Below are 24,213 nucleotides of genomic sequence, written 5' to 3' on the forward strand. Positions count from 1 at the left end.
AATGACAGCTCAGAGAAAACGTACACTGAGATTTTACCAGTTAGAACAGAGGTGGAAATGGGAGCCAAGAGAACTGTGAAGGAGGAGGACTAAGGGCAGAGATAGGACCCAGAAGAAAGCCAGGGGACATGGGGACAAAGTATTGAGAGCAACCAGGTGACCAAGTCTGTAGCAAACATCAGTAAACATTTTGTTTTTAAGTGCTGGAAGATTATCACCAATTTTATTAACAATGTTAAAACAAAATAACATTAACTGAGTCGACTGTAAACAGGGATTTACTGTATTAATGAATTTGCAATAACTGCATTTGCATTCAAGATAAAAATAATATAGGAATATAGAATGTGAGAAGTATTGTTTATCTACAAGGAATGTTAATAAATCTGTAGGTTCAGTAATCAAGTAAAGATTACTGGTGGGCGGCACGGTGGCACAGGGGTTAGCACTGCTGCCTCACAGAGCCAGAGACCCGGGTTCAGTTCCCGCCTCAGGCGACTGACTGTGTGGAGTTTGCACGTTCTCCTCGTGTCTGCGAGGGTTTCCTCTGGGTGCTCCGGTTTCCTCCCACAATCCAAAGATGTGCAGGTCAGGTGAATTGGCCATAGTAAATTGTCCGTAGTGTTAGGTAAGGGGTAAATGTAGGGGTATGAGTGGGTTGCGCTTCGGCGGGGCGGTGTGGACTTGTTGGGCCGAAGGGCCTGTTTCTACACTATAAGTAGTCTAATCTAATCTAATCTAATTACATTGATCTGGAAAATCAGAACTTATCAGATGTATGGAAAATTCAATTATTTACAAAATTGTTCAGTATTCCAGTTCTCCATTCAATGTAATATTTGGCCTCTGAATTTTATTAAATGTTCTTAGAAATGTGCACACAATGGGCGAGACAAATCTTTCAATTACTTTGTACTGTTTGGTTTGGAAAAGATAACGAGCTGCTTAGAATTTTGCATGTTTAAAACAGATGTAGTTTGATCACTAGGTACAATTTTTGTTTTTAAAAAAAAAGCCTGACTGCAAATTGCTGGAAACTACATCATCTAAGTAGCCAACCCTATGCTTCAGATTTGGTGCTGTGATCTTTAGCTTCTCAATTTATATAAATGGCAACTATACCTTGATCTAAATCAAACTTGATGACAAATTTAGGTAGGAAAGTAAATTATAAAAAGCGGTCATTTGTCACGATGGCAACCTGTAACTGGTGGAGTGTAATTATCTACAATATATATTAGTTACTTGGATGAGGAAAGTGAATGTGCTATAGTCAAGTTTGCAAATGACAAAAAGTAGGAAGGTAAGTGGTGAGGATGACTTAGTCTACAGAGCAATGTAGATTGGTTAAATGAAGGGGCAGAAACTTGCAGGGTTGAATAGAATGTGGGTAAATGAGAGGTTGCGCATATGGGAAAGAAGAGTAGAGAAACTGAATATTATTTAAGTTAAGAAAGATTGCAGAAATATGCAGCACAGAGAGACTTGAGTCCTTGTTCATGAATCACAAAAAAGCTAGCATCCAAGTTCAGTAGGAAATAGGGCAGACAAATAGAATCAAAAACGGAAATTGCTGGAATAGCTCAGCAGGTCTGGCAGCATCTGTGAAGAGAAATCATCGGTAACATTTCAGGTCTGGTGACCTTTCCTCCGAACCCATATTTGAAAAGTTATCTCTGATTTCTCTCCACAGATGCTGCCAGACCTGCTGAATTTTTCCAGCAATTTCTGTTTTTGTTCATGATTTGTAGCACCCACAGTTATTTCAGTTTTTATCTAGCAGACAATGGCTGTTCAGAGAAAATTCACTAGGTTGATCCTGTGTGTAAAGGGATTTTTTTTATTTGAGGAAAGGTTGAGTTTTTATGGATCTGTTTCACTTCAGTTTAGAAAAGTGTGTTGTGACCTGTTGAAACACATGAAATTCTCGGGGAGCTTGACCCAAGATAGATACTGAGAGGTTATTTCCCCTTGTAGGATCAGACGGCATAACCACAGAGTGATGTGTCACTCTTTTAAGACACTGAGAAGGAATGCCATCTTTGTGAGTAGTGAATGTGTGGAATTATTCACGGCAGTAGGCTGTGGAAGCTGAGTCATTAAATAAATTCAAGATTTTTAATCAGCAAGGAATTGAGGGTTATGGGGAAAAGGCAGTAAATTGACTTGAGAATTATCAAATCTGTTATGATTTCATCAAATGGCAGAGAAGACTCAATGGGCAAACAACCTCCTTTTGCTCCTATGTCTTAGTGTTGTGGTAAGATTACCATTTATTATGACGGTACTTGAATACAAAAGTAGGAAGGTTATGTTTCAGTTATACTTCAGTGAGATTGCATCTGGAGTACTCTACACACTTTAAGAAAGGATGTAAATACTTTGGAGGCAATTTAGAGAAGGTTTTCTAGGTTATCACTAAGAAAGAGAGGAAGTTTATACTGGTTAAGCTATTATGCACTTTAGATTTAATGAAGATGTGACAATAGGAACATATTAGATCTTGAGGGAGTCTTGATGGGGTTGATGTGGAGAGAATGTTTTCTTTTGTGGGAGATTCTTGAACGGTTTATAAATCTGGTTGTCTACTTATCATAGATTAAGTGATTCTTTTTCAGAAGGTCAAGTCTTTGGAACTCTCTTCCTGAAGTATTGGTTGAAACAGAGTCCTTGAATGTTTTTACGGCAGAAGTAGCTATATTCTTGTTAATAAAGAGGGTAAAAAGTTATCAAGTTCAGCATGGAGTTTGGATTTCAAGTTAGTGTTGGTTCAGCCATTATTTTGTTGTGGGGTGGAGAAGGGGCTGAATAACCTACTCTTGTACTTAATTCATATGCTGAATATTTTCATGTGTTTCTGTGTCTGTGCTTTTATTCATGCCTTGATTTCTGGGAATGAGCTAGAGGTGAGTCATGGGCTTCAATTTGGAGACAGTTATTTTCCAGGAGCTAGGGGCTTAGGATTGGGCAGAAAAAATGGATGCCTTAGAACAGGGCACAATTGCGCAGGAATAAAACATGGTCAAGAGGTGGTAGATCAACTTCAAGAATTTTACAAAGAGCTGTACAACAGAACAATAGAATATGGATCATCATCTTTGTTTTCCCACTGAACTTCTGATTTCAGTTATGCCATTATGGAATGTTGCTAGCTTCTATCGGGATTATGAACATATATATGAAGTTATGATTTAGGAGCTGGAGTAAACCAATCCATTCCCATTTATCCACGATAGCCTTCAACTTTCTTATTAGTCAAAAATTTCTCTATCTCTATTTTGAATGTTTTCATTGACTCTGCTGCTGCTTTTTTCTGTGGGAGAAAATTCCAAATATTCTTGGCCCTGTGAAAGAAAATAAATCCTTATCTTCATCTTAAACAGAAGACCACTTATTTTCAAAATCTGTCTTGTAGTTCTAGCCCATACCAAAAGGGGAAGCGTTCTTTTGGATTCCTCAAGTTCACTTGGGATTTTATTTTTATTGAATATATTTATGCCTATTTCTTCTAAGCTCCAGGTAATTACGTGCTCAGTCCAGTCTTTCTCTGTAAGATGTACCTGACCACCCTCCCCCAAACAAAATCCTGGGTATCAGTTGAGTGAACTATCTGTGAATTACTTCTAACATGTTTGCACCCTTTCTTAAAAAATGAGTCCTAAACTGTACACTGTACTTAAGATGTGCCCTCATCAATGCTCTACGCAATTCTACTTTTATCTTCCATTTGCCTTGCAAACAATGATAACAGTCCATTTGCTTCCTAATGACTAACTGATAAGTTACCAGATAAGTAAATAAGAATAGAACTTTTTTTTATTCTTGATTAGTTATCGAGCACATAATGGGTATACAATGACCACGTAATTAAACTTGCATCAGATATAACAGAAAGCAACTACTGTCAATCAGTACCTGGATTATTCCTTTATCGTGGGGAGAAAAATGTTTTCTTGATGGAGGTGCTTAGGGGCAAAGGTTATTGCATTTTTTTGAGTACACAATGCCATGAAATTCGTTACTAGTGTTATCTCCTGCCCCAGTGTGGAGAATTAAGCACGCAATCTAGGCTAACATTCTAGTTCATTACAGAAGGAATGCTGCACTGTCAGAGCTGCCATCTTTTAGGTGAGATATTGAACTGAGGCCTTGTTAAGTAATTTAAAAGATACTATAGTCATCTTTTGATTAAGAACAGGAGAGATCCCCCTCATATGCTAGCCAATGTTTATTTCTATGCTAATACTGCGAATTTGTCAGTATTGCATTTTTGTTTGTGGGTGCTTGCTGTGCATTAATTGCCTTTTTTAAAATCAGCAGTGACTACTTCAGTTTACCTAATTGACTGCAAAGTGTTTTCAGGTGGGCTCATGTAGAAGGCACAAAAGATTTGTCTTTCATTTTTATGAATGGTATGTCTTTTTTTTTGTTCTAGGTTCCCTGATGCCTGCTGGTGCATATGGAAGGTTAGAGCCCTTCACTGAACTTGTTGTGTCACCTAAATTACAGCAAATTGAAGGAGCTTCTCTAAACACTACTTTCGTTGGATACAGTTCTTTAAGTAAAGAACCTAACTTGGGCAGCAACAAAATTAATGAAGAAAATTTTGAGAAACCTCGGATTGTACATTCTTCCAAGAAGTTGTATGATCAACATGAAATGAATGAAAATCATACAAGGGAAACTCAAGACTCTTTCAGTGGAAGCATCATGTCAAATATATGGCGTTTGATTAAAAATAAATTCTCTGTAAATTCACATGTTGCGGAACAACTTCCTTCCAAAGTTGTTTGCAAACATACTTTTTTAAACACTGTTTCCACATCCTTTGAAATAGACTCAATATTCAGAGTGTGTAAAAGATTTCCTAGTAATTTAGAAATGCATGGCTCAACGCTATGGAACCGAAGGCAGCCTGATACAGTTCATATCTTTTCTTGGCAACACGACGTACTTCCGTTGAACAACAGTGATACGCAGATTATTTATGGGAAACTAACAAAACTGTTATCATATAGAGAACAAAAGGAAATATCCAAGCAAAATCTACTATCGGAAAAGAAAAAAATTGACGAAAATGACACAAAAGCCAGAGTTAACCGAGCAAAAGATGAATCTTGCATTATTAAAATAATCTGTCATGGGTGTGAACATTTAAAGTGTACTAAGTCCAATGATTTTCATAGTGGAAAAGTTTGGGTTAGTATTGCACATTTGAGAATTGTGTTGCAATTTGTGTGTCAGTTTGTGCCTGAATTTACTAAACAACAGTGTTCAATTAGGCTTTCTATAAAGCACTCAATTTTAATAAAGTAGCTTGGAGTAATGTGCAATAACAATCTTTTTGTATATTATGGTTATAAAAATCATATGAACTTTTTTTGCAAGGTTAAAGAACTTTGTGTAACTAAATATATTTGGTATTAATTTTGGTTTCTTTATAACCAGTCTTTTGTTTGTGTTTTGATTTTATTTTGTTAACTTGTCTTCTATAAACCACAGCTGCAATCTATCATCAGTGCTCCTGAATATCTTGTGACAAAAGCTTGGCTCAATTGGAAACTGTTTATTTCTGAACCAAAGTTGGTGGATCTGAACCCCATCCTAATGCTTAAATTCATAATTTAGACCAGAACTCCAGTATAGGTGTAATCAGACAGCTGCACTTTTATCCATCCAATACTTTGTTTGCACTCATCATTTCAGTTGACAAGAAGGCTGCCAAATAATCTTATGATTTCTGCAGAACGGTGCAAAATAATAATGCCCTGGTTATTTCTATTTCATTCAGTACTTATCTGTTAAACCAAGCAATTTTGTCTCACCATATTGTGCTACCTTTGCCAATATATTTTGTGTGATGTATTTGAGATATCTTTATCTAAAGTTATACAGAAACTCAAATATTTTTCACCTGTCCCACTCTTGTCCCATGATGGGACTTTTGGATGTGGTCCAATGAACCTGTCTGAATGATTGATTAATTTCAAATGGCATCTACTTTTGGCAATAGTGACAGCATTATTCTGCTAAATATATAACCTAGTTGTATAAATATACTCGTAGGAATGTTTTCCATATGTTTCCATCTTAACTATCATTAAAATTTTCTAATACTTAGTACATAAGATTTACCCTTCTGGAAGTTCCGGAAGACGTTTAGAACTTGACTATATCTTTAATCATCCTTTCCAGATGTGTTATAAAACCTCTGGAGCAGTGAGACCTGAATCTGGGCCTCCTAGTTCAGAGGTATGAATGCTATTACTGAGCCACAAGAGCACCTAAATTGAATGTTATATACCGGGAAAATAACTATCTAATCAACCAAATTAAAATGATCACTTGCAATTATATATAAAGGAAATGTTACTAACCGTAAGGATATGTTGCAGGAGGTTGCTGTTTGTTTCACTATCAGTATTTCTTGTCAGATTCCAGATAGTTTAAGAAAGAACTTGAATGTGGAAGCATCTGCTGTAGTCAGGATAAATTCGTTAAAATTGAATCCTTCCCTTCCATCCAGAATTCAATTGCAACCCTTGCAAATGCTGGTGAGTATTGTCAAATAGCAAAAAAAGTAAATGTTTCACTTCACAATAAAGGGGGAGAAAAGTGAAATCTATCGCTAAATTAATTCTTAAAGTGAGAGCAAGAAGAGAACCTATTCCCTGACCTTGTTTCTAAGTTCATTGCATACATTACTCAGTGTTGGAAATTTACGAAGCAATTTTCATAAAATCATGTGCATTTCATGCCCATTAGTATGGTGCAGAGCCAAAATTGTAACCAAATTCTCAGTGGAAGGTGGGTTCACATCCACAAGACCAAACTAAGCCTTTTTTTTTTCCATTTTTATGTCTGTAAACTCCAAATTGCAAATTTATGGGGTTTATTTGGGTGTTCCAAAGAAGGCTGCATTTATTGTGCACGGTTTCATTTATTCTGTAAGTAGCTCAAAAGTGTTATAGCTATTTTCCAATTAACCTGTACTGAGATGTTATTACACTCCTCTTGAACTAAGGACTCTTAGCTCAGACCTGGAGATACCACTGTGCCAGTTACTTTTCCGCCAGTTATGCGAACATTGCAGATGAGTGCAAGGGAAATTAATTTGCTTGGGGAAAATAATCTTGTGTTGTGTTAAAAATTATTTTTACTAAGGTGAATGGACATTGGAATGTATTCCAGATAAATACTTGATGGAAAGACTTAAGTAGAGTTTTAGCTTTAATTGCAGCGTTTCTGAAGTGAGTAAAGTTAACATATTTTAACTTGTACAAATTTGTAGAACCTATTTTTTATTATTTATATTTTTAAGTATTCAAATATACTTTTAAGAAACCAATGAATTAAAAGATAAATTTCCTCTTGTTCAGCCACAGGAAATTAAAATAGATGACGTTAAATCCTCCTTTCTCTCCTGGCTCAATGTTGTGAGCTCTGAGGATTTCCCATTTTTTGCAGCATTATCGAATTTTGTACAAATACCAATTGCCGAACGTAAGTGGTGAATATTAGCGTTGCATTAATTTGGTGTTCTGGTGTGTTTGCAAACAACTTTTTCAATTTTTGCACTAATCTTCGGCTCTTAGTAGTAATTTGTTTGCAGGAAAATATGCTTTAATAATGATAAACAATTTTTCTGGGAGTAGTCACATGATTGATTTGAATGTGAAATGCTATTAGAATTGAATATCTTGCACTTATTGCACCGACTGAACATAATTTTCCAGGATTTGTGCAATTATTGTGGATTAGATGTAATTGCAATGGAGGCAGTTCACAGAAAGCTCTCTCAATTAATCCCAAAATGAAGGGGTTATGTGTGAAATCAGATTGACCACTTTGGACCTGTACTTGCTAGAACTTAGAAGAATGAGAGGAGATCTATCTTCAGATCATAAAGGGATTGACGAAGTAAATGTAGAGTGGATGTTCCCCTTCTGGGGCAATCTAGAACAAGAAGTCATAGTTTCAGGCTAAGGGGTGGCAGGTTTAAAATAAAGGCAAGAGGAATTACTTCTCTCAAAGGCTCCTGAAAATATGGAATTCACTAATTCAGTGTGTGATGGATGCCAGTATACTGAATACATTTAAGGAGGTAATAGACCGTTTTAATTAGTCATGGATTGACAGTTTGTGGAAAGTTGAGGCCCCAGTGAGATCAGCCATGATCATATTAAATGGTAGGGCTGCTTGAGGGCCTGAATTGCCCACACTTCCCCTGGTTCTTGTGATTCTGTATTACTGTGTTCTTGCACTTAGCACAGACTAATGAAATGATTAATTTCTATTTCTGAAAATTATTCAATCTTTCATTATTTTACATTTTCCTGATCATTGGTTTTGAACTGGGAGTGGGGGGTGCCAAGCTGACATGCCTCATTGAAGATTAGATCCAGGATATTGTGCAACACAGTAATCTAAACTTGATTATATAGATCCACAATATTTGAGGACACTAGTGATGTTAGTTTAATAACTCTCAAATCTGGTGATGGGTTTCAGTATACTTTCTAATACTTTCTGACACACACATCTAACTTGTAACATTATATCCATGACTCTTATTTGTGACTTGTGATCATTGTTAGATAATGAACTTGTAAGTATAAATAAGTGAATTTTTTTATCCATGTCTTTTGCAGACAATGTTTGTTTTATTTCTTGGAATAAAATTTCTTGATTATTGTATTTTTTTAGAAATATTTTATTTGAATGCTGAAACTAAAAGTAATATTTGTTGATACAAAAGGAAGTATTGTGTATTGCAGGTGAGATCGAGTTTATGCTGGTTGTAGAACAACTAGAAGCAAAGTCAAACACCGGAGGAAGTGTATGTTTCTTCTTGTATCCTGATTTGATTAAAGATATTTACATTGAGGTAACTATATTGTAACGTCAATTGATCATTATTAATTATAGTTTTATAGTTTTTGCACAGAAAATAAATCCACCTACCTGTTAAATAGCATTTTATGTTGAATCAGTTTAGGATAGATGCAGATCCAGGGTTGGTGACATTGACCCATGTGTAAATACAATTTTCTGCAATGTTTGCATTTAACTGTTTCTTCGTGGACTTGTGCCCAGGCATGAAAAGGCACTTTTATAAAGAAAAAAAGTATTAAAATTTCCCTATGGACTAATATAAAAGAGTCAGTTCCACTAATCTCCGTACACACAAGTGAGACAATTGCATCATGAAAGGTCATGATATATATATATATAGCAACTCCATCTTTTCACCAACAAAATCATGCTTTTACATAAAGCCTGAAAATTGATTTCTCCTTTTCAAATTTTTCAACCATGAGATGCAATACTTGCACGAGTTATTAGTCTCAATGCTTTTCATCCCAGAAATGCATGTATTACTTGTCTGGCTGGTGGATGAAACAGAGTTAAAGCTGTTAAATAGTCATTTTTTATGTTTTGGAAGAATTTATATTGAAAGTTAGCTCCACGTTTTTTGTTTATCAATCCTTACTTTGATACCATGGACTTGTGAAGTGAAAGTGAAAATCACTCTAGTCCTGAGGATCATAGGCTGCTCTCTCATTAGAGAGTGGCAGCTATTGGTGAATTTAACCTGAAGGTCACCATCCTTCAGGTCATTTGAAAAAAATGAGGCCTTTATGTTGACCTCAGCCAGTGCAGAATTTGAACCCTTATTGTTGGTGTTACCCTGCATTGCACATGAGCCATCCGGCCAACTGAGCTGAGGTGTCCTTGTGGACAGCACAAAGAACACTGGACATTAGTGCAGGGCACGTTTAGGTCCTGTATAACGCATTAGATCATGAGGTAGTATCATTGAAAAAATAAACATTCACATTGCGTGGTCCAAATTGGATGTATGTGTCAAGAAGCAATTTGACGATAGTTTCACATTGAACGGAATAGGTGAATTGTTGAAAGAAAAATATTTTCTCGAAGTGTGGGAATATTCATACCACTGTGCTTGATGTTTTATATGGCATTATCAAATTGTGATTGTTGTTAGTGCATGAGTTAACATTAGATCGATGCAAGCTATCCAATTCGTTATAGTTTGAATATATACTCCCCTCCAAGAGATGTGTCATACCACATCTGAATAATTTGATTTAACAAAGTGTTGTTCCAGTTTGGTTAAACTGAACGAAATGCAATTTTTCCATTCCATCTCTTTGTTCTTTCCAGTTTAGTTGGAATTTTAAAAACAGGACACTTGTGATGCAGTGGTAGTGACCCTACATCTGTATCAAAAGACCCAAGTTCAAGACCACCTGCTTCAAAATTGTGCTAACACATCTGAGCAGATTGATTTTTTTTTAAAAAGTGCTGTGTGCTTACAGCTCTTTGCAGCATGTTTGTATCGTTTCTGCTTCTGGGCCAAAATGTCTGGCTTGAATCCCACTGGACCAGACGATGTGCCAAAACATAGCCAAATAGATTGGTGAAAATAATTTTATATATGCATTGTAGGATATAAAGAACAAAGAAAGAATTGGGTTCTTCCCTTGAAACTTTAAGAGAAGCAGGCACCATGGGGATTGGAGTTCATTCTATCCCCTTCCATTACTAGTTTGATTTGGTCCTCTTCCTTGCCCCTTGACATTTTTTTTGTTATTGTTACAATCACTGCTCATCGGGGCAATGCAATTGGATGAATGGTTAACTTGGTGGTGGGTGATTAAAATGAAAAGAGTTGAGTTTCTTCACTGGTGGGTACTTTGTTCCTGAACAGGGAAAGGTGAAAACTGATAGATGTATAGATTTACAATGAAACCTTTGCGATCTCTGAAAGTCCTTTGCTGCCTCATTTGTTGCTTTTATTAAAAGTGCTTTCACTACATTAAATGTGATATCAAAGGTGATTTGATTTTCACTATTCTCTGTAATGTTGGGAAGCATTATTCATTTGATATTTAATGTACATTTGATTAATATTTGCAAAATAATTTGTTTGGCTATCAATCTCTGCTTAATATTTCGCTTTCATTATCACATAAATGAAGACAAAAAAGTTTTATCACTTTATATGCATTACAATTTAAGTATGATATGATAATAAATTTTATCTTATTTTTTGAAATCAGTAACATCACTAACTGTTGTGCTATTTTCTGTAAAGGTGGTTATGCATCCCACAACTACAGACACCAGTGTGGTACAGACGGTGGATGATATTGACCAGATTCTGTCATTTTACAAAATGAGTTGTTTGGGGTAGGAAAATGGTTCTGACTTATAAAATAATACTTCATATATAAAACTAGCTTGTAGTCTTGGGTCAGTGGCCCTGGCAAATAAAAGTCTTTTTTTATGTTAATGCCAGCTGTTGAAAGTTATTTTCAGTCTCTACTCATCTGCATATGAATGTTTAGAATTGTTTGCTGTTTTGGCAATAAGGCGCAGAATTTTGTTTCCACATAGACTATTTATTTTTAAAGAAGCTTCTTTTTATAAATGCACCTTTCCTAATACTTTCCAATTCTTTCATTTATGTTTATCACAATAAAAGTTTTATTATACTTCAGAATAAATTCTGAGAGCTATGTGGTGCATGTTTTCGTAGTGCTGCTCACCAGATGCCTGTTACATCTCAATTAGCTGTTCGTCCTGTACCTACCATGACTCCCTTGCCCCAGAACCATTGCATTTCATTTATAACTTCACTTTCACAGTCACCTGATGTAGAATTACTCCAATATTAAATAAGCAGTAATACTGGGTTAATTGTTGAAACTGAGAGTTGACAAAGTCCCCAGGTCTTAATAGGTTTCATCTTAGGGTCTTAAAAAAAAATTAGCTTGAGATAATTGATGTGTTGGTTTTAAATTTCAGAAACTCATCAGATTCAGAGAAGCTTCTTTTTAGATTGGAAAATAACTAATTGTACTCCTTTATTCAAAAAGGGACGGTGTCAGAAAGCAGGAAACTACAAGCCAGTAAATTTGACATCGGTCATAGAGAAAATGCTAGAAGCTGTTAGTAAGTGTTATCACAGGTTACTTGGATAAGTTCAAGGTAATCAGGCAAAGCCAGTATAGTTTGTGAAAGGGAACTCATGTTTAACAAATTTATTGCAATTCTTTGAAGCAGTAACTTGTGCTGAACATAAAGGGGAAGTAGTTGATATACTATACGTAGATTTCAAAAAGGCATTTGATCAGGCGCCACATCAAAGATGATTTTAGGAACTAAAAGCCCATTGTATGGGGGTAACATTAGCATAAATAGAAGATTTGCTAGCTAACAGGAAGCAGAGTAATAAATGGATCATTTTTCGGCTAACAGGATGTCAGAGTCTATGCAGAGGAATTCGTGCTGGGCCTTAACCTTCTACAATTTATTTAAGTGGTTTGAATGAAGGGACCAAAGATGTGGTAAGAAAATTTGCTGATGACCTAATGATAGGTAGGGAAGTGAATTATGAAGAGACATAAGGAATTTACCAAAGGATATCGATAAGTTGTGAGTGCGCAAAGGTCCAAAAAATGGAATAAATATGGGAATATATGAAATTGTCCATTTGTCTGAAAGGTTAGAAAAGAAACATACTATTTAAATGATGAGAGGTTGTACAGCTCTGAGATGCAGGGTGATTTAGATATCCCATTGCATTCATTGCTGAATGTTAATATGCAGTTAGAGTAAGTAATCAGAGAAGCTAATAAGCTTATTTTATTGAATGCAACAATAGCAAGGCTATGCACTGGTGAGACTGTATCTGGAGCACTCTACAGTCCTAGTCACCGTACGTACAAAAGATTATAATTTCATTGGAACCAATTCAGAGAAAGTCTTTTAGACTAATATCTGACATGAATGGATTGCCAATGAGGAAAGGATGGACAGGTCAGGCCTGTATCTTCTGGAGGTTAGAGTCAGAGGTAACAAGTGAAACATAAGATCCTGAAGGATATTGACTGGGTTGATGTCGAAAGGAAGTTTTCTCTTGTGGGAGAATCAGGAACTAGGGATCATAGTTTAAAATTAAAGGGTCACCTATTTAAGATATGAAGAGTTTTTTTTTGAGGTTTGAGAGTCTTGAAGTTCCATTTCTCAAAAGTCAGATAATGAATCTTCAAATATTTTTAAGGACGAGGTGGACAGATTCTTGATTGCCAAGAGAATGAAAGATTTATTGGTGGTAAAGGAATGTAGAGTTGAGGATAAAATCTGATCTAATATTTCTAGGGTCACCACTTTTAATATATTCATCAGATGTAGCCTGTTACTTCTGTGCTCCCTAGTATGTAACCCTAATTGTAACCTTGAGGCCTTTACAACTCTATTTTTAAAACTTATATCCTAACTCTCAAAATTCAGCTTGTAGGACCTCTTCCCTTTATTTAACCCATATCATTAGTACAGTTTTGTTTGTTGTTCACCATCCCCTTCAGAACTGACTGCAGCCTCTTTGATTTCCTTAACCCTGGCACCAGGCAGGCATCATACCATCCTGGGATCTCTCTTGCAGCCACAAAAATGCCTGTCTGTTCTCATCACTAATGAATCCCATATCACAATAACTCTGCCAAGTCTTTTATGCAGCAAAGCCACCCATGGACCTGATTCTCATGGTTATCCCCTGAGAAGACATTACCCTTAACAATATCCAATAATATATTGATTAAAAAAGGGGGCTGCTTCTGAGTCATCCCCCACCAGCTGCTTCCTGTGTTCTGCCTCATCACCCATCCCCTTTCTGTTTGTTCAGTCTTTACCTGTGGTGTGACCACCTCACTGAACATGCTGTCCACAATAATCTCAGTGCATAGATGTCCCACATTGGGTTCACCTTCAGTTCCAGCTCTGAAATACAGTTAACCAATAGCTGCATGAGTGTAATTGACTCTCCACATAGTGTAGGAGATGCAAGCTTAGCTGCTAACACCTTTAGATTAAGGTCCTTAGTTACTCCCTTTAGACAATGATAATTTTACTAAGGACATCCAATTACTTCCGCAACAATCCAAATTCCTACCTTATTTTGTTTAAACCAATAGAATGTAGCAATTTAATTAGTGGAAAACGTAGAAGTACTCACTGACCCTACTCAAGATATTTTTTGATTTAGGTCTGTTTAAAGATGCAACCTACTAGCACTAACTCATCTGCTTAACAGTGCTATCTCTCAAAGTTCACTGCTCTCCACTTGTGCTGCGCCATCTTGAGGAAGGTGCTAAGCAAGCTGTCAATCTTCATTTTTAGTAGTCTTCCATTTTAGAAGTTGGAACCCCTGTTGAAACAGGCAGGCAGCTCCTATTTATTTGCAAAAATTGAAATCAAATGATGTCCTTAATCCTGCAGATGTCATAAGATTCCTGATACAGGTAGTTATTCTATAATATGATGGTTGTGTTCTTGTGTAACTTGCATTATAAAAAAAATTGTTCTTTAGAAACAGTGTTTAAAGTGTTGGCAATGTAATTATGTTACAGCCAACACACGGTTTAAAAGTTTGTGCTTTAAAAATAGTGTCCCCAATTTGTCAATTGCATTATAGCAAATTTGCGTTAATGAAACTCTCATTATAGCAGAGTAGTCTATACTGTTTTCTTCACTTTCTGCCTGACTACTGTTATTTCTTGCTCTTGCCCACCAATAATTGGCAGTTTAAGTCAGGAGATGGCCAGTTACACATAAAAGCATCCTGCACTACAGTTGCAAAGTTGGATGGAGTTTTATGGATGAGCCTGATGGTAGTTGATTGTGTGATTTGCCTCAAAGGGAAAGTTGAATATAGTGCTGCATTTGGATATGGACTGCTTCAATATTTGAGGTGCCATTAATGGTGGTGAACATTATACGAACAAATGAAATATCAGAAGTAGACAATTCAGCCCTTCGAGCCTTTTCCACCATTCAGTAAGATCGCAACGGATTTGTTTGTGTGCCAAAGTCACACTCCCAACCAGCCCTGATAAAATTAGGCAAGGAAATTATACTAATTTCACCTTCAGAATATTCATGGACCCTGTTGACTTTTAGGGGAGCCTGTGATCACTAACTTCAAATAGGTAGTTGACTCTTTTAGCAATTTTCTGATAGTTTGAATTTAAGAAGCACCACTTTAGATATGATTCATTTTTGGGTAAATAAAGTATACAACCTCGAATTGGGGATAGTTCACTGACAGCAGAGAACACATAATTTGTCTGCCCGTTAAAGTGATGGGGGCAGCATACTGCTCTCTAGCTGAGTTTTTGGGAACTCTTCTCTGGGTCTTCCTCCACTTTTTTTTCTGGTCTGACTTTTGACTGCCTGATGGCGATTCTTTTCAGGGGACCTCCCAATGGCAACTACTGGCTATTGGGTCTGTGATGAGAACTCTATAAAAAGAACTTCCCTCTGCCCTGAGCACTTATTGTTTTATCAGATTTCTAGGGGCACAAAAGTTTATCAATCAATTGTCTGAATCTTTTTGGCCAGTCAGCATGAGACAACAACTCATGATATCAGATGACCATTGTCCTCTTACCCACCTCCATTTAAAGGTTAGTTTTTTAAAAATTTCGTTTTAAGAATAAAACTTTACTTTTGAAAACAATACACTGATAACAGAGTACATTTGGCATCAGATAAACTGTTGACACTAATGTAATGGGCATCATGGCCTCCATGTTTCTTCTAATTCTTCCCTTTGTTTTCATATGCAAGAAGTTTGGAAAGTTAATTGCTGCTGTAATGACTATTAAATGATAATTCATACTACAAAGTAATACTAGGAAAATTTAAATTTTAAGAGACCCCAATATTGAACACCCCACCTTCTGAGGGGCAGAGTATTCCAAAGTCTTTCGATCCTTTCAAAAGGAGGGAAAAGAAGTCTCTTCTCTGTCCTAAAGGGCAATTGATAATTTTAAGAGTGTCCCCTAGTTCTGGGTGCAGCCACAAAGGAAATATCTTTTCTGCATCCACTTTGTCAAGACCATTCAGGATCTTATGTACTTCAATCATCACCCCACAGTCTTCTAAACTTCAAAGGAAATGAACAGCCTGTCAACCTAAGAAAAGCCATTCATTCCAGGTATTAATTTAGTAAATCTTCTGTCTGCCACTGTTACTTTTACATCCTTCCTTAAATAAGGAGATCAAAATTGTACATACTATCCAAGATGTGATCTCACCAGTGCCTCTGTAAAACTGATTCATAACATGCTTATTTGTAATGTAGAATTGTAATAAACCCTCCACTAGCATCCTTGATTACATGCTGTACTTGCATATACTAACTCGTTGTGATTTATGCACCAAAATACCAAATCCCTCTGCATTTGGAATTCTGAACTTGTTCTCCATCTACGTCATAGTCATAGAGATGTACAGCATGGAAACAGACCCTTCGGTCCAACATGTCCATGCCGACCAGATATCCCAACCCAATCTAGTCCCACCTGCCAGCACTCGGCCCATATCCCTCCAAACCCTTCCTATTCATATACCCATCCAAATGCCTCTTAAATGTCGCAATTGTACCAGCCTCCACCACATCCTCTAGCAGCTCATTCCATACACGTACTATCCTCTATGTGAAAACATTGCCCCATAGGTCTTCAAATCCTCCAACCCTGGCAACATCCTTGTAAATCTTTTCTGAACCCTTTTCAATTTTCGCAACATCTTTCCGATAGGAAGGAGACCAGAATTGCACGCAATCTTCCAACAGTGGCCTAACCAATGTCCTGTACAGCCGCAACATGACCTCCCAACTCCTGTACTCAATACTCTGACCAATAAAGCAAAGCATACCAATCGCCGCCTTCACTATCCTATCTACCTGCGACTCCACTTTCAAGGAGCTATGAACCTGCACTCCAAGGTCTCTTTGTTCAGCAACACGCCCTAGGACCTTACCATTAAGTATATAAGTCCTGCTAAGATTTGCTTTCCCAAAATGCAGCACCTCGCATTTATCTGAATTAAACTCCATCTGCCATTTCTTAGCCCATTGGCCCATCTGGTCCAGATCCTGTTGTAATCTGAGGTAACCCTCTTCACTGTCCACTACACCTCCAATTTTGGTGTCATCTACAAACTTACTAACTGTACCTCTTATGCTCGCATCCAAATCATTTATATAAATGACAAAAAGTAGAGGACCCAGCACTGATCCTTGTGGCACTCCACTGGTCACAGGCCTCCAGTCTGGAAAACAACCCTCCACCACCACCCTCTGTCTTCTAACTTTGAGCCAGTTCTGTATCGAAACGGCTAGGTCCCCCTGTATTCCGTGACATCTAACCTTGCTAATCAGTCTCCCATGGAGAACCTTGTCAAACGCCTTACTGAAGTCCATATAGATCACATCTACTGCTCTGCCCTCATCAATCCTCTTTGTTACTACTTCAAAACTGTACTTTTTTTTATTCTTCCTACCAAAGTGAGCAACTTCACATTTTTCCATTGTCCTCCCATCTGTTAGACTTTTGTCTACTCATCTACCCTCCCTTGTATCGTTTTCACAGCATATTTTCCAATCTATCTTGATGTCTTCTGTAGCTTTTGCTCCCCTCAACTAAGTTGTAAATGTAAATTGTAAAAGATTGATGCTGCAGCACACATCCTTGTGGGACTCCACTAATCACACCCTTGAAATCAGACAAAGACCTAGCCAGTCTTCTATCCATGCTATTATGTTATCACTTACTTTTATTTTCCATAATAGCATTTGACGTGGCACCTTATCAAATGCCTTCTGCAATCCAAGTGCCATATGCCTTGCTATAAAGCTCCATTTTTATCCATGACTTATGTACTCATAGAATCATTGAATCATACTGTAGAATTGTACAGTGTGGACACATGCCATTTGGACCATCCAGACCCATTGACTCCTTTGAAAAACTCCAATAAATTAAACATGATTTCTCTTTTGACTAAGCTATGCAGACTCTTCCCAATTACTTTTGAGTTATAATAATCATGTTCTAATTAGGCCTTCTGACTTGGTCATTGTTCAGGAGGACCCAGAGGGCAGGAGTACTGGCCTTAGTTGTTCAATAAATTTGAGAATGTCTCGGCCTGTTGGACAAGATCAGGGACTATAAGGTACAGACTGACTAAGACAGTGTGGTAGAAGAAGACATTCAAATAAGGGAAGCAATGAGCTATTGTTCTAATATTAGTACCGGTGATTGCAGTGATCATGGTAGGAATAGAAGAAGAAAGCATAGTGAAGGGACGTGAGACCATTCTCCATAATAGAGTGAGACATCAGATGGCTGCGTTGTCTGGCTGGTGATAGGGTTCAGGATGTCTACCTGCACTTGAAAACCTTAGCTAGGGACGTGGCAAGGAAGGAAAGTTACCTGAATTATTTGTACCAGATGTAGTTCAGTGTCTGTAATTCACCCTCCAACTCTGAGCCAAAGCTACTCAAATCTCAAATCGTTATGGACCAGACCAAACTCCCTCAAAATATTGTAAGGTAGTCTAGAAGCTAACTTTTTTAATTTTAAAGGTAAGTGTAAGATGGCGCATTCCAGTTGCAATCTGATTAGTGAAATTACTTGACTTTGAACAAAGCACACTTTAATTTTACACTAAAAGAATTGGCTAACTGTACCTATCGAAATGCTTAACAAAATAATATATATTTTATATTGATGTTTGATATATATATATATATATATATATAAACTACTACTGATAAACTGTTCCAACATAGTAACGTTTCATAAACACACCCATAGCAAAAACAAATTCAATAAAATTGCTTGTCTCACATGCAATTCTAGCAGCAGGAAGAGAAGCCCAGCTTTTAGCTGTAACAGAGGAGTAAGAGCTTCTACAACCAGCTTCAAGAACCCAGTAACTGATGAAAGCTAAACATGAAAATCCTGGTTCTGTAGAAGCTTGACCACACCCATTTGGCTGCTTCTATTGATCCAACTTTAAAAATAAAAAGCCCAAGGTGCCTCAATCTGTTTACTTTATTGGCTTTAAGTATTTTGTTTGGCACCTCTGTCTCAACATTTTTTAAAAAAGATTTAAAAAAAAACCCTTAAAGCCATTGTATCAGCACACCTTTCCCCCACACACCCCAAAAATTAATATACAAAGATGTCTTCATTTTTAAAAGCCATCAGTCTTATGCCGTTAGTACACTACTATACATTACATTGATTCTAAGTATGCACATGTTCACTACTGCAGTACATTTCAGTCATTTTTTTTCCCCTGCCACCAATCGCCTCCATCTTTTTCATCAAATTTACAACAGCATGTTGGCAGTTATATTTGCTTGTCTTGCTATATGTATAATTCTTAAATTGAATGGCTGTAGTAATAAGCTCCATCTAACCAGTCTAGAATTTTTATTCTTAAATTTTTCCAAAAACGTTAAGGAGTTATGATTTGTATATACAATTGTCTCAGACCCATTACTGGCAATGTAAATGTTGAAATGTTGCAATGCCAACCCCAAACTCATGGTCTCCTTCTCAGTTGTGGAATATTTCTATTGATGACTTTGTTTTCTGGAAAAATAGCCAGTAGGTCTTTGCAACTTCTCGTCGTCTTGCAAGCATACAACACTGACACCCACAACACAGGCATTGATAGTCACCTGAAATAGCTTTGCTTAATTAGGTGTGGCTAACACTGGAGTAGTGGTTAAGAGAGCTTTTAGGCTTCCAAAGTTCATCCAGCTGCTGAAATGTTCTGCATTTCTTAAATAAGACAGTCAGAGCTAAAGTTCAGTATGAACGTCTGATAATAAAGACTCAGTCCCACAAGTCTTAGTACTTCGCTCTTGCAGATGGTTGGAGGCCATTGGTCCATGTCTAAATAACTTTTGTGAACTTGCTCTTAGCCAGGTTGGTCACCAAGCCCGTCTCTCGAAGTTAAACAATTCCAATAGGTGCTCCAAATGTTCCTTCCACATGTGACTAAAGGTCATTAGTATTGATGTACACCACACAATTGGATAATCCTGAAATGACTTCATTGCTTAGTCTTTGAATGTGGCTGGCTGATTTTTCATACCAAATGGCATGACTTTAACCTGATACAGTCTGTTCAATGTCATGATAGCTGAAATTTCCTTTGCTCTTACTCAGAGATAGGTACCTTTATCTGTAAGTCTAACTTCAAAATATAAGTCGCTTGATCCACCTTCTTAATACGGTCTTCCAAATGTGGAATAGGATATGAATCAGATTTTGTAACTGCATTGACTTTGTGATAATGCACAGGTGATCATTGGGTACTATCTGGTTTTGACACCATTACAGTGGATGAGCCCTATTTGATGCAATGAGATTGGCTTTAAACATATGTTCAATCTCTTTTGAACCTGTGCCAACTTTAGAGTGTTCAGTCCATAAGGGTATTGCTTAATTGGAGCAGTATTTCCTATATCTACATCATGCATAATCAGATTAGTATTTCCCAGTTTATTCTCTCATATCTCCTGATGTGATTATCGTAATTTAGCTCCTTTCAATTTTTCTCTGAAAGATAACTCAATAATTTATCCCAATTTTTAAGAACTTGCTCATTGTCCTATTCAATTTGAGAAATGTCCAATTCAGAATCATCTGAACTTGTTTCTTCACTCTGTTTTATAACCGTAACAGATTCTTCTTTTGCTTTCTTTCCCTACTAAAATACCTTTTGAACATGTTCACTTGAAATACTGAGATTTGCTTCCATCTGCTGTTCTTATCAAATAATTCACCTCACTCAATTTCCTTTTGATTCCATAAGGCGCACTAAACCTTGCATTAGTATTTCACCTACCACTGGGAGTAAGAATTTGTCTCCACCAGCAAAGTTACAAATTTTTGATCTTTTGTCTGCTTCCTGTTTCATCATATGTTGTGCTACACTTGGAGTCATAGAGATGCACAGCATGGAAACAGACCCTTCGGTCCAACCCGTCCATGCTGACCAGATATCCCAACCTAATCTAGTCCCACTTGCCAGCACCTGGCCCATATCCCTCCAAACCCTTCCGATTCATATACCCATCCAAATGCCTCTTAAATGTTGCAATTGTACTAGCCTCCACTACATTCTCTTGTAGCTCATTCCATACACGTACCACCCTTGTGTGAAAAGGTTGCCCCGTAGGTCTCTCTCATATCTTTCCCCTCTCGCCCTAAACCTATGCCCTGTAGTTCTGGACTCCCCGACCCCAGGGAAAAGATTTTGTCTATTTATCCTATCCATGCCCCTCATAATTTTGTAAACCTCTATAAGGTCTCCCCTCAGCCTCCGACGCTCCAGGGAAAACAGCCCCAGCCTGTTCAGCCTCTCCCTGTAGCTGAGATCCTCCAACCCTGGCAACAACTTATGTTGTCTGGCCAACTCAACTACTCAATTTAGTCTTTTCCAAAAGTTTGACTAGTCCAAATATGTGGTCTTTGAACTCTGACTCAGCAAATTTCTCCTTAATTAATTTCAGTGGTCCTCTGCCCTCATGCCCAAAAACTAATTCAAATGGATTGCATTTAATTGATTCATGAGATGCATCCCTAATTGCAAAAAGTGCAAATGGACTTGCATGGTTTCAATCTTCTGGATAGTCTTCATAATAAGCTGTCAACAATGGCCTTTAAAATTTCATGCCACCATTCCAATGTTCCTTGCCATTCTGGATAGCACAAAGTAGATTTGAATTGTTTTATGTCTAAACTATCCATAACTTCCTCGAACCTTGATTAGATTGTATTTCTGTGGGTAATCCGTATTTAGTAAGAAAATAATTTGAGTAACTTTTCTACAATTGTTTTAGCTGTGATACTATGAAATGGAATGACCTCTGAAAATCTGAAAATCCGTTATGGTCAACATATGCTGATTTCCACTTTTGTTTTAGGTAGGGGTCCATGCAATCAATTAAGATTCTTTTAAAGTTCCTCAATTGCGGGAATGAATATTAAGGGTGCTGACTTTATCACTGCCTGAAGTTTTCCAATTACCACACATGAATGACATGTCTGGCAAATTCAACCACATCCTTATGTAGACATGGCCAATAAAAATGTATGTTGGCTTGAGTTTTCCTTACTCTCAAATGATCACCTACTGGTAATTCCTGTGCTACCTGACACACCACCTTTAGGTAACCTACTGTTAATACAACTTGATGAACTTCTGCCCACTTCTATCCACCTGAATATGTGATGGTCTGCATTTCCTCACCAAGACTTTGTTTTTATCTTAAAAATGTTCAGGGATACACTTGTATTCTTCTGTGTTTTTTTTTATACAACTGATTTAGTTTTTCGTCTTTGTTATAATTCAGCTAATTTCTCTGAACTAAAAATATCCACTTTGCCTTTCACCTGTTCTTGATTTTTCTCACCTATTTGGTCAAACATTGTTTCTGATAATTGAACTTCCTTATCTTTGTTCTTTGATTTATCTTCCCGTTTCCACCTGTGGCTTTGTGCCCTTGTTATCGCACAGTCAAGAAAAATCCCAGAATACATTTCCTGTAACGCCTCAGTTGCTTGATTTTCCACTGACCTTTCAACCACAGTAGGCATTATTTTTACCTGTGACCCAGTTATATCATTACCAAGGACAAGCTGTATTTTAGAACTGAGAATTTCTGTATTACTTCTACCATCACTTCACACTTTTCGTTGGACTTTCCAACCTCACTTTTTTTTTATATAGATATTTTTATTAGAAATTTAACATTTTTACAAGTTTACAAAAATAAACAAAACTCTCAGATATAAACATTGATATACAATTAGCTCAAATATACAATAGCCAAAATTTGACAAAAAAAAAACAAAACAACAAAAAAAAACCGAAAAGAAAAAAAAACAAACAAACAAAACTCAACTATCTACTAATCTAACCTACAACTAACCAGGGTGTATATTTAAGTCTCTTACATGCTCGGGATGTGTTAGCATCAGATATGATAAAACCCGTATTCATGCGGGATTCCTCCCCCGAGGGGCCGCGGACCAGCCAGGTTTGTAGTCTCAATTAAATAAAAGCCCTTGTTAGGATAGCCGAAATATCTGTATTTATGTAATTCAAAAAGGGCTGCCATATTTTATAAAATAATTCGGTCTTTCGGTGCACCATATTTGTAAGGAAGTCAAGGGGAATACATTCCATAATTAGTCTGTGCCAATTTGAAAGTCCAGGGGGGCCCTCCACCACCCAGTTCATCAAAATATTTTTCCTTGCACAGAAAGAAAGAATAGAAAATAGTCTCTTCCCGTACGTGTCCAGGGAGGGAAAGTTCGAAAAGCCCAAGAGGAGAGATACGGGGTCCACTTTTATTTCCGTTCCTAAAATTTCTGTCAGGGTACTTGCTACTTTAGTCCAATATCTACGGATCTTATGACAGGTCCATAAGCAATGTACAAGAGTGCCCACCTCTATTTTGCATTTAGGACACATTGGAGATGCTCCTGCCTTAAATTTTGCCAATCGAACCGGTGCTATATGGGCCCTATGAAGTATCTTCAGCTGGATAACCTGGGTTCTGTTACAAATAGTAATTCTTCTAGTATTTTCCCAGATATCATTCCACGTTTCTGTGGAGATTTCTAGTCCCAGATCCTGATCCCATGTTTTAAGCAGATTATCCATATCTCCCGATACTTCATCATGTAGTAAATGATAAATATTACTGACGGAAGATACCCCCACTGGTCGTAGGACACTACATTCTCTATCGGATTTATAAAAACTATCTAATAACGTAGTCTTCTTCTGTATATAATCTCGAATTTGGAAGTATCGAAAGAGGTCTCCATTGGGTAATCCGAATTTCTGACGCAGCTGTCCGAAAGACATCAGGACCCCATCTTTAAATAAATCCCCGAGACATGAGATACCCCTGGATCTCCAGAGTTTAAAAGTGGCATCTGTTAACCCCGGTTGGAATCCCCATGCTCCCACTATCGGTGCATAGGGGGATGTTTTATGTGAATTACCCTCATTTTGCCGCATTATATTCCAAGCCTTGATTGTATTCAGTATTATAGGGTTTTTACAGTGATCTGTAATGATTTTCCTCTTGTCTGAGAATAAAAGGTTAATAAGTGGGTATTTTACTTGAGAAGCCTCGATGTCCAACCAGATTGATTGGGTCTTGTCTGATCCACAATCAGCTATGTAACTTAATAGGGAACTTAATTGATATTTCCTAAAATCTGGGAAGTCCAATCCACCCCTTGCCTGTGGAAGCTGTAGCTTCTTCAGCTTAATGAGGGGCCGCCTATGATTCCAGAT

The 24,213-nt window shown here is 37.2% G+C and overlaps 1 protein-coding gene across 3 annotated transcripts in view; it reads left to right on the forward strand.

The window, feature by feature from the left end:
* Positions 1 to 24,213, forward strand: part of pex1 (peroxisomal biogenesis factor 1) — a 109,707-nt gene that overhangs the window by 27,728 nt on the left and 57,766 nt on the right. For all 3 annotated transcript variants that reach the window (XM_043689702.2, XM_087987046.1, XM_043689703.2), the window contains 5 exons: positions 4,436 to 5,199; positions 6,435 to 6,554; positions 7,380 to 7,503; positions 8,778 to 8,887; positions 11,123 to 11,217. In XM_043689702.2, the coding sequence (XP_043545637.2) occupies positions 4,436 to 5,199; positions 6,435 to 6,554; positions 7,380 to 7,503; positions 8,778 to 8,887; positions 11,123 to 11,217 (1,213 nt within the window). The remainder of the gene's footprint in view (positions 1 to 4,435; positions 5,200 to 6,434; positions 6,555 to 7,379; positions 7,504 to 8,777; positions 8,888 to 11,122; positions 11,218 to 24,213) is intronic.

The sequence above is a fragment of the Chiloscyllium plagiosum genome, unplaced genomic scaffold (genome assembly GCF_037043375.1).
Source record: "Chiloscyllium plagiosum isolate Xiang-an unplaced genomic scaffold, Cpla_swu_hap1 HiC_scaffold_5, whole genome shotgun sequence".
In the NCBI taxonomy this organism is placed as follows: Eukaryota; Metazoa; Chordata; class Chondrichthyes; order Orectolobiformes; family Hemiscylliidae; genus Chiloscyllium; species Chiloscyllium plagiosum.